The sequence below is a fragment of the Pyxicephalus adspersus genome, chromosome 2 (genome assembly GCF_032062135.1).
Source record: "Pyxicephalus adspersus chromosome 2, UCB_Pads_2.0, whole genome shotgun sequence".
Taxonomy (NCBI): domain Eukaryota; kingdom Metazoa; phylum Chordata; class Amphibia; order Anura; family Pyxicephalidae; genus Pyxicephalus; species Pyxicephalus adspersus.
Window position 1 is genome coordinate 8,271,675 of NC_092859.1, and position 11,844 is coordinate 8,283,518.

The 11,844-nt window shown below is 39.9% G+C and overlaps 1 protein-coding gene across 1 annotated transcript; it reads left to right on the forward strand.

Annotated features, from left to right (window-relative positions):
* The first annotated feature begins 7,470 nt into the window (after positions 1-7,470).
* Positions 7,471-11,539, forward strand: VGF (VGF nerve growth factor inducible). The gene has a single exon (XM_072399405.1). It carries the CDS (start codon positions 7,819-7,821, stop codon positions 10,069-10,071), a length of 2,253 nt encoding a protein of 750 aa, XP_072255506.1. The 5' UTR covers positions 7,471-7,818; the 3' UTR covers positions 10,072-11,539.
* The last annotated feature ends 305 nt before the right edge of the window (positions 11,540-11,844 follow it).

An 11,844-nucleotide genomic window follows, 5' to 3' on the forward strand; every position in this document is an offset into this window, starting at 1 on the left:
GGGGGGGGGGGGTCGCATTGCCATAAGAATGTCTGGATGTGTGCACCTGGTATCCGATGAGCTGTGACGTTCCTTCGCTCATTTGCATTAAAGTTGTTGGCAAAGGACATGATTGTGTTTGTAGATGGAATTCCCAAGGAGGGAATTTAAGAGAGATGCATCAGGTGGGAGTAGTGGAAATATGTGTTGGCGTAGGAAACAAATGGTTTGATCTTGCCAAGGGTAGGGAAAAACATTTTAAAGAATGATGGAGAACAAAGGGTAAAATTCAACATATGTTGGCATTGCCAATTGGGACCTTTTCAAAATTTATCCAAACTGACTGATTTCGATGTGATGGGAACAGTCATGGAAAAGGAAACTGTTTTTTAGGAACTCGCCAGATTTTGCTCATCTTGCATTCCATAAGACGGTCACCCAATGGCCATTATAGTACTATGATAGTTTTAAGGATGAGTACCTAAGAAATATTCAACCACATTTGCCCAGCTCCTAACAGGGTTCAATGTAACAGTTTTCCATCTGCCAATGTGGAAAAAGATGATTTGATGTTGGTAAGAAAATGGTTAGTGTTAAGAATAACATTTTAAAGAATGAGAACAAGGGGTAAAATTTAACTTGGCATTGCCAATTGGGATTTTGCAAATTTGACAAACCTAGTGACCAATGGAAACGTTCAAGGAAAAAGAGAACTAATTATTTAGTTGTCAGTCAATGGCCATTGATTGTGTTAGGGATGAGTGTCTAGAAAATATTCAGCCGCATTTGCCGTCCTCATTAGGGAGTTTAGTATCTGCCGATGTGGGAAATGATAATTTGACGTTGGTAAGGAATAAGTTAGTGGGGAACAACTTAGGAACTAGGAACAACTTTAGGAAGAATAATGAAGAACGAAGGGTAACAATTCAATTTAGCATGGCATTGACAATTTAAAAAAATTGTGTGACCATCCCCTGATTTTGGCATGGTGGAACCAGTCACTGAGGAACTATTTATTGATTTGGCTCTTCTTACTTGCAAATGATGGCTAACGGAACAGTTTAGTATTGATGAAGAGAATGATGATTTGATGTTGAAAAGGATACTAGTGGAGAACGAGGGGTAAAAATTCAACTGAGACTAGCATTGCAAATTCAATTTTGCCAAAATTTGTGTGGTAATTTTTGTGGCTAGTTTCGATGTGATAGGTTCAGTCACTAAAAAATTAAACTATTTACTGACAACCAAGTTTAGATTATCTTGAATTCCAAATAACGGTCAGCCAAAACCCATCGATAGTTTCAGGGATAAGTGCGTACATAATATCCAACTGCGTTTGCCGATCGCTGACTCACAGAACAGTTTAGTATGAGTTGATGTAGGAAATGATGATTTGATGGTAAGGATCAAGTTATTGTAGATAAACCATTTTAGAAAGTTATGAAGAACAAGGATTACCAATAAACTCAGATTGCCATTGCAAATTACGACATATTGGGCAATATGGGGCAAATAGGAAAAAAAAGTTGTGTCTATTCATTGTGGCTGATTTTGAAGCAATGGAACTGGTCACTGAAAAATGGAAATTTTTCAATTACAACCCACCAGATTTAACTCATCTTGACTTCCAAATGACAGTCACTCAATGCCCATTCCTTAATATAAATGTAACTTAGGGTTGATTTACTAGGGGAATTACCCTAAAATAATACCCAGCACTTGTTGAAGACAATCCCATTTGCAGATCCTTCATTTCAGCAGAGGTTGCGAGTTAACATTAGTGGCAGGGGGTTAAAATTTCCAAATAGTTAATGGTAATTTGGTAACAGGAGACCCATCGTCAGAGGTAGAAGGCTAGTAATGGCCCTTTAAACTAGTACAGGTGAGGATGATTGGTACTAGTTATCTGTCTACCACTGTCTCCAGATGTAGAACTGGCTTTCTACCTCTATTCTCCGGATTGCTGGTTCTCTATTGCATGATCTCTCGGCATGTTAGGAATTCTGCACAAGACCGTCAGAGACTTTTCACACTCGTAGCTGATCATCACAGATTATGCACAAGTGTAGTTGATCATTGCAGACTACGCACATGTGTAGCTGATCATCAGAGACTATGCAAACAGTTCACAGAACAATCACACACATTAATCAGAAATTCATATGTTGGCAGGTCAAACTGTTTCTTTTTTTGATTGGTCAACAAATGACTTATTCCGAAGCATGTCATGAAGAAACATTCACACATGTTTTTGCCGACTGGTGTTGACATGTTATCATACAATGACATAGACCCACACCCCAGGGATGATGTAGGTCAATGCCAATTACCTTAACAATGTATTTTTGGATTGTGGGAGGAAACCGGAGAACTGGAATGAGACTTGACCATTAGGAGAACATGCAAATGCCATATAGACGAGGTCCCTAGGAGGACTAAACTGCGTTACAATGTTATTATAATGCCTTAGATTTAATATGTTATCGATAAATGAATTTATATCTGTCTACATTATGAAAAAAGATCAGTAAAGCTGGATGCTACCCAGTTTTATATAACCACTTCCCATATTGATAGCCATACCAGCGCTACGCAATATGTTGGCGCTATATAAATCCTGTTTATTAATATTAATAGTAATAATATTACATGGGTATCATTGAGAATAATGCTAGGAAGAAAGAGTTATGTATCAAATGCAAAGCACTGCAAACAACACCGACAATGTTTCTGATTCATGAAGCTTTAAGCAGCACACATTAAAGTGTGCCTAAAAAATCCTAAAGTGTCTTAGAGTCAATAATGTGCTACTGCTGCTTTTTGAACCTGGAGCCATAGGTTAATGTATACAATGGGCTTTCACCCTCACTCCCTCCTTTCACCTTACGTCAATAAGGTGAAACGACATACAGGAATTTGCATTCAGCTAGCACAATCAAAATTCATCAATGACAATTTAGGCATAGATGGCACAGAGACAAGGAATGATAAAGAACCAATCTGCCGTAATAAGATTCGCTCAGATGTCAGAGGAAGGCTGGGGTGGGACTATATGAGGAGGAACGATGATGGGTTGGGGAGTGACAACACAGTGACGTCATGAATAAAATGCTGAGTTAAAGAATACACAGTGATCCAGAGGAAGTGGTGGAGATCACTGTGCTATAAAAGAGGTGATAGTATTCACTGTAAAATAGAGAAAGTAAAAGAGTTATATATAAAGGTAGTGATATAAAAGATAGAGGTTTATAAAAAGGGATACAAATATTGGTGATATGGAGGAGGTAAATGAGATCACAGTAATGGAGAAGAAGAAGCCATAGAGAAGATGGTGGCATGGTGATAGTCACAGCTTACAGTTATACCGAACAAGTTATAGAGATTCCAATGAGGTAGAGAAGGTAATAGAGATGACATTGATACTGAGCAGGTGATATACAACACAGGGATATAGAGATGGACATTTAGAAGATAAAGTGGAAATGACAGAGATCACAGAGGCATGAAGCTGGCATTAGGACAAAAAGAGTCAGCGGACTGAGATATGGAGACTTGACGTGGTATGATGTCAGAGCATCTGTATTTCAGTCTCCCGGTTTTCAGCATATTACCAATAAGATTGGAAGTATTCAGTGTGTATCTGGGAGTATTCAGTGATTTTGCCCCATAGGGGTGTGTTTCTTTATCAGCTGAAAAAACAGCCCCACCCTCCTCTGCCCTAAAGCCAACAAAGGATGACTACAAACCAATATATATTCATGTTTGGTCCAAGGGTCTGGTCACCCATGTTTGACCAGATACCCCCATGTATGACCAGTTTGCAGGAAGCCACCAAGGAGGTAATAAGAGACACCATGTACCATTCAGTGGTCAGACACAAGTTGTAACCTTTTCCATAAACATAAAGGAGTCTGCTGTAAGAGTAAGCCAAGGTGCTCCACCAAGCCTGTTTTGGTGTCAGAAATATCCACCATAAAGAGTTAAACGCAAGCTAAAAGGGGATTGGTTAAAATCCCTCCTCTTCCGATATCGAATGCAGTGGGGCATCCCCATTGTGTGTAGTAACAGAGGGAAATCCTTTCTTCCAATTGGAGGGGGCAGACTCCCACACACCTCTGCAGTGTCTGATGCAGCATCCTTATGTATACAGAGCTTGGGGGATGGAAAGGAGAACAAAAAAAAGGAGGGGGTTTCAGCATCCTCATCCAAGGTTCCTATAGAAACAGCATATTTTGCAGATAAAATGCCTCCTGAGGACCCAGGCGTGTCCTGTTCCTGTATCCATGTACACGTGACAAGGCCACTCAGACGCACTCACACATATATGTTTACAGGAAAAGCGTACACATGAGATGTTGTAACAGATCAAGAGTTAAGAGGATTGTGAGGATGGGAGGAAATGTGACGGGGAAATCCCACACTGTCAGGCCACGCACGGTACGTGACACTGATCCAGATACAAGTAGATGTCAGATGTTCCCTGACAAGTGACAAAATGCTCTCTTGAGAGAGATTTCTCTTTAAAAGGATTTTCCAGAGAAGAACATGGCTGTAAATGCCTGAACGCACATTTTTATTGTAGAACACACAATCCTGGGAGTAAAGGGGGATAAAAATATAACATGATGTCTAGATCTAGCTCCAAATCTAACCTTTTTCCAGTTCCCCTTTGGTCTACGGGTATTTTTTGTTACTGTGACCACATAGGTGACACACGTATCCAACCCCACCTTGGCCAGATCTTTGTTCTTCATATACAAAGCTGACCACATAAACATAGTAGAACAACAGTTCAGATAAAGAGTGACAGATGTTGGAGATTAGCCAAAAACTTAAAGATGTATTTTAATCTAGAAGATATCATATAAATATGAACTGTCAAAAGATTTGTAATATTGTTTGGCCAGTCTTGTAATCCAGATGTCTCTCCGAGATGACAAAGTCAGGTTCCCGACCTTATGTTTTTGTACTGCAGTTAAGCAATATAGCTTGGTCAACAATCCAAACCCAACCTGCTGGTTGGACAGTGAAGGATCATCATTCAAATTGAATTGTTACTCTGTCCTCCTCTTCAGTCAACAAGATTGGCAGCATTTTGCCAAGTACAGGAGCCACATCATGTTACGGTGCTGTTACTCCTTTGCAATCAGGATTCTTTCATGTGAGATAATAAAGGAAAATAAAAAAAAAACAGATTTGGGTACGCTAGCTATTTAAAATGCATCTATTACATTATATATACCTCAATTCATTAGTGCGTATACCTGTCTGGATTTCAGCTTTGACTACTGTAACCATTTTCTCCATTAGTTACCACAAACCATTACTGTATACCTTTAATTAGTAACTAGATAACCTCAAACTTAATCTCCTTTTGCTTAAACACTTCCTGAAGACCTTTATTAGTGGTGAAGTTTTGTAGGCCCCTTCCTTCATAAAAAAAAGTTAAACAGAAACCAATCTCTGCATTTCCTTTACCTATTTTGTACAAGGTGATGGCACATGTGTAGCCCACAAAATGTGTGGTCACATATATACTAGTAGAAAAGTGGCTGTAGGGAGTGTTGAATGGAGTAACTAAAATCTGTCTTCTCGTGGATTTTAAATGTCATTCTACTGCCCATTCACCTACCAAGCTAAAGAAATCACTTGCTTAGTCGTTCCTTGAGGTCTGAACACCGCTGGTCACAAATGTGCAGCTGGAGAATTCAGTTTTCTGGACAAACACCAGGAATGGAAAGGGTATATTAGACATACTGATACGTTTACTACAGTTAGAGGGAATCTAAATGGCTACTTGACTTTCGCACCTATATTGCCAAACATATGTTGACTCTCCTTTAAATAGTTGAGTTCAGGTTTCTCCAATGAAGGAAATGGTAATGCTGCGGTATGCACTTTCTGTATAAGTATTACTGATCCTTGTCTTAAAACCATAAATCATTAAAGAGAATCATGAGTTTGGTATGGAGGAACTCAAACGGCCTCCATTGAACCCTGACATCAAAATCACCTTTGAGATGAACTGGAGCATAAATAATAAACCAAGTCTTCTTGTCCAACATCAGTACCTCCGTCACAAATGGTCTTTTGGCTAAATGGGCAAACATTCCCATAGACATGCTCCAAAATCTTGTGGAAACCATTCCCAGAACAATGGAGGCTTACAGTCACAATGGGGGCTGGCTTCATATTCTTTCCAACAAGGTTATATAGATGTGATGGTCAGGTGGCCATAAACTTTATGTAGTAATGGATGAAGTGATGGCATGGCATAGTGTCTAAGTGCATTGCGAAAGTGTTCAGCTCCCAACAAGGACAGAAATGACCTGATTTAATAAAGCTCTCCAAGACTCCAAGAGAGTCAGTGTTTGTGGAGCAATTCTACAAGTTTACTTAGAGCAATGATATTGCCATTCCAATTTTCTTCTTGGGTTTTCTCACAATATCGAAACACACTGGTATGTCATTCGGTTTCCAACAAATCTGGCATGACTGATGTAGGACATTTGAAAAGATGGTTAGGAGCAAGGGCTGGTCAACATATATGATTTAATAGGGCTACATTTAATAGGCTTCTGTAGGTTTCACCAGCCTATGACATCTTGTAAATAGTCCAATACTGAGATTTCCTTGCCATTATTCCCAACTTTGTTCCTATGGACCTGGGAGAATTTTTTTGTCACCTTGTGGGTTTTAACTTCTACTTTTACATTATTGATAACATAAAATAGATAAAAACTCAAAAGTCACTTCTTTTAAGCAGTTGTGCAGAGCTGAGGATGCCTATACTAAACTTTAAAACTTGCCAAAATTGAAATGGTTTGGAAAACTAACGGTCAGATTGGATTACAGCTAACCCTTTGCAGTAAAATATTACGTTAAAAGAAAATAATTTTAGTGCTGTGGGTGGGCAGTCATTTCAGTAAAGGCAATTACTACATCTTTTGTATTTATTGATGAGAGATTTGCCCATATATGGTGAGCCTGAACAAACAGGAACTGCAGATGTCTAGAACATAAAAGGTTAATGGCTATTGGTATGAGTGTGAATTCACAATGTCTATACTGATGACACTCCTTAATATGTAGCAAGAAGTCATTAGATAGTACAATCTTCAATGTGTATCAAGCACAGCAATTGGGTGCACAGGGTATATAGCTGGACATATTTGTCTAGTATAGGAAAGAAGTAAAGGTAAGGTGGATGATATGCAAGTCAGAGAGCGAAGAGGATTATGCAGCTTAGAAATAGTGAAAGATAAACAGAAAGCCAAACACAAGAAAATGAAAATAGAGCTCCTTTTAATTAAGGTGAAACCTTGGTAATTCTGCATCCAAATCAATGAGAGAATTTGTAGGAACCTGCATAATTTCTTGGTGGGAGGTGGTGATGGGGGTGGGGGGGGGAGATGCAAAGCGTAGGAGAGACCTGCAGAATTTTATATCGGGAGGAGAGACCTGCATGATTCCAAAAAGGGAGGGGGTTTGGGAAAGACCTAAAGGGTTTCCACAATGGGACTCCCTTTCTCATCCCTCCACCTCCACTCTCACATTCACTCCTACGCAGACACAATACATCTTCTTTCCTTTCCCTCTGTCTGTGCTAGCACAGTACTCTACCCCCACCTCCTCTCTGGTCCATCACTGATGTTTCTTGTTTCCAGGAAAGGGTTTTTTTTCTCAACAGTGAATTAAAATCATATGATGCGTTAATGCTTTTATCAACCAATAAACATTTTCTTTTTTCTCTTTTTTTCTCTCTCTTTCCCTCCTTCATCTTCATCTATAATTATTTTTGTTAATTGATTTGATCAATATTTAATTCTGTTCACAATTATGTTATTGTTTTATTTTTCTACCCCTCCACTTTTTTTACAATTTACTTTATCCCCACTTCACCTTATTTTTATTGACTCAGAAATGTTCCACGCTCCCCCCTTCTTTCTCATCCTTACCCTCACCCTCGTACAATCCTTCATTTCTCATGCCATCCCTGTGAGCGGAGAACAGAGTTACCAAGCAATTTACCAGACCTCGAACAGTGACTCTGAGCATTCAGACCAACCAGAAAGGCACAAGGAAACTCAAGAGTTTGCCCAAAGCCATCATGGTGAAGGTAAAGACATCCAAGAAAGGGCAACCACTGAGGTCAAGTCTGAATCTATTTCTGATGATGGAGATGAATTATTTAAAGATATAAGTCCAAAAGCTCTAGCAGCTGTCCTTCTCCAAGCACTCAACACAGAGGAAGTGGAGCAGGTTCCTCCAAAGGAGGAAGAAAAAACATCTGTAGATGGCCAAAAGATTCTCACACAGGAAACTGACAAGATAGATGAGAGTGAATTAACAGAAAGAGTGAGAAGCAGAATAAGAAGTTCTGATGATGAGCCACAGATTAATGATGGTGAATTGGATAAAGAAGCAGATATGGAAAGTGTGAAGTCCCTGCTGCAGGAACTTGAAGCTTTTGAACCCCCTCCAAAACGAGAACAGGATCCTGCTCAAAATGGCAGCCCAGAAAGTGATGATCTACAAGAAATAAAAGAACTGTTAGGATTTGGAGACCAGGCAGAAGAGGATAAGAGGAGCCCCCTGAATCCTGTGCCACACACCTCCCGACGTCTGGGGGACGAAGAAGAAGGAGAAAAACTTGCCAATGTTGCCCAGGATCTTCTTCTTCAGTATCTTTTGAATGAAGGAGAAAATGAGGAGGAAAAGGAAAATGATGATGAAGAAGATAAAGAAAATGGACTGGACTACCAAGTTGAAAACTTGGGGGAGGATCAACAGCCTCTTTTTGAGGATGAAGAAGAGGAAAATACACTGGAGAAAAGGTCAAATGAAGATGATGATGAGGTAGATCCACAGACTATTGATAAACTAATTGAACTATCTAGCCGCTTACATCTTCCTGCTGATGATGTAGTGGATATCATCAATGATGTTGAAAAGAGAAAAAGGAGAAGGATGAAAAAAAAGAAGGCCAGAGATGATTTCATAGCAAGACGAATTGAAAGAACAAGAACTCCCCAGCAGTCCTGGCAAGATTCTCCAAAAGCTACTTACTATCCTAGAAGACGACTGGAACAGGAACCTTCCTGGAATAAGGTGTCAGACACAACCTGGAAGAAATCATCAGATCCAACTTGGAATAAGAATAAATTGTCACCATCCACCTGGAACAAGCTGAAAGGGCCAATCTGGACCAAGTCATCAAGGTCCAACTGGAATAAGGTGTCAGAGCCAAACTGGAAAAAGGTGCCAGACTCAAATTGGAATAAGGCACCAGACTCAAACTGGAATAAGGCCCCCGACTCAAACTGGAATAAGGTGCCCGACTCAAACTGGAATAAGGTGCCCGACTCAAACTGGAACAAGAGTCCAGATTCAAGCTGGAATAAGGTACCCGACTCAAGCTGGAATAAGGTTCCAGATTCAAGTTGGAATAAAGGGTCAGATACAAACTGGAATAAAGGGTCAGATACAAACTGGAATAAAGGATCAGACTCAAACTGGAATAAGGTTCCAGATTCAAACTGGAATAAATATTCAAATCCAAGCTGGAATAAGTTGCCTGATTCAAGATGGAACAAAGTGCCAGATTCCAACTGGAATAAATTGCCAGACTCGGGCTGGAATAAAGTGTCTGATTCAAACTGGAACAAGGTACCGGACACAAACTGGAATACCATGTCAGAACCAAGCTGGAATAAAGTGATGGACTGGAATAAAATGTCAGATCCAAGCTGGAATAAGATGTCAGAACCAAGCTGGAATAAGCTTTCATACCCAAGCTGGCATAAGGTGCCAGAGTCAAGTTGGAATGATATTTTAAAACCAACCTGGAACAAGATGCCCCCATCAAGCTGGAACAAATATTTGGAACCGGTCCCGCGCAGATATCGTTCACGCCAATTCCCTTTTACTGGCTATATGCAGCCTCGACCCTTTCAAACTCCTCCCAGATACTATTATAAGCCACCTGTCCCACCAAGCAGTGACTACTTTGATGAAGACCAGGATAAACAGGAAGAGATGGAGAATTATATCGAAAGGATCCTGATGACCCACCCAGAGGTCTTCCAGTGATATAATCCCCATCCTAATCCCATTCTAAATCAACTCAACCCAGAAAGTGAATCCGGTCCAACTCCATTCAACGCAACAGCTGACAAAATTAATGGACAGATACCCATTTGCATCCCCAAATGATCTCAACCCACGTGGATGCCATCCAACCTAAACTAACTTAACATACACTGATAAATTCTTTGTCTAGTAGATTCTGCATTTCAGTGCCTGAACATATCGGTGTAATGACTGATTTCACAATATCACCTTTGCTGTCCAGTATTACCTTAGAGTACTACATTATTTGAAGGTGAATTTACATAATGTTTTAATGGTCAACCATTTAACATTTAGGTAATCCAGTCAATTATTTTCGTAGAGGTATGGCTGAAAACTGGAGATCTGGCGGTGAACAGGAATACTGTAGGATTTGGATACATAATACTGTATAAAAGTTCCAAAGTCCCAAATCCAAATCAATGTACCCCTGCCAAAATTGCTTAGCATTTGGGTACTCAGTACTTACTATTATAGATCAATTATTGCACTAAAAGTATTTCACTCTCTTGATATTCAGTAGAGCATTCAAGACTGTGAAAGGTTGTTATTTCAAACCCTAGGAAGTTAGACTAAATTTACAGGTGAGATTTGGTGATATACCTGTCATGCACAACTATCATTTTTAACAAGAATACAAGTGGGCAGACTACTAATTCACAAGAGTAATAATCATATGTCTCGTGTTCCAAAGACATAATTAGTTTTATGAATTTTGGCATACCATGCCATACCATTAGCCCCACAGAATACTAAAGGCTTAGTGCCAAGTATTCAATGCCTATTAACCATACAAGCTAAATCTGGAGGCCTACTCAAATTATTGCTCTGCTAGAGGTGGCTATTGTTGATTTCCACCATGACTATGAAGATCTAACTTGATCTTTCCATGCACAGCAATGGGATGTAGAGGATTCCAAACCCCAGTTCCTGGGGTTTGTTTTTTAGCAAACACCATGTCACCCCATAATGATAACAACACTGTACCGAAGATGACATTCTTGCCTTGTGAATTTACAGTCTGCATTTTAAAACATACAAAATGGCTGTCAGTACAACAGGAATGAATAATACACTTTAAGGGTTCAATCTTGAGACTGTAAGATGTGAGAGGTAAAAAAGTATCTCTCTCTATGAGCACAATATTTGTAAGCCCACCCTCCCAGCAAAAATATAACAGAGTTTAAGCCCTTGGGGTCCATAGCCCTCAACAGTCCCTGCCTGAGTTCCCCCTCTTCTCTGGACTAGCTCTGGTTGCATGTGCTCCGCCCCTCCTCCCCTCCATCTGGTGTCTTGGCGGCTGTAGCCTTGTTCTGTGATACTGTTGGTATTTTCCTTGCTAATAAAAGAGCTTTCTCTCCGCTCCTGTTTGTACATATCATATGAATACTTTTTTGCTAAGGAAATAAAGCTGACTATTTTATTACGAGTTATGGTTGTTATTTTGGCCCATAAACAGTCTGTGGGCCTGGGGAGTACAAATTAAAAAAAGAGAGAAGGGGTGGGATATGATCATATAAAGGTATGCTCAAGATAACATTGTACACAAGTAATAATACTTCAGTATTCTCCCCAGAATATATTTTGGTGGGAAGAAACTGTAGGTGGGCGGTGGCCCCTATATTGTAAGCCAACATTTCAGTAACCACCGGAAAACAGCCAAGTGGTTACTGAAAAGTGCCAGGTGGAACACCCAGCTAAAAGGCGCTGGGGAGAACACAGTACTTACTGGCC

Excerpts from the sequence above, each read along its gene's own strand:
- VGF (XM_072399405.1), top strand. The coding sequence starts at position 7,819 with ATGTTATTGTTTTATTTTTCTACCCCTCCACTTTTTTTACAATTTACT.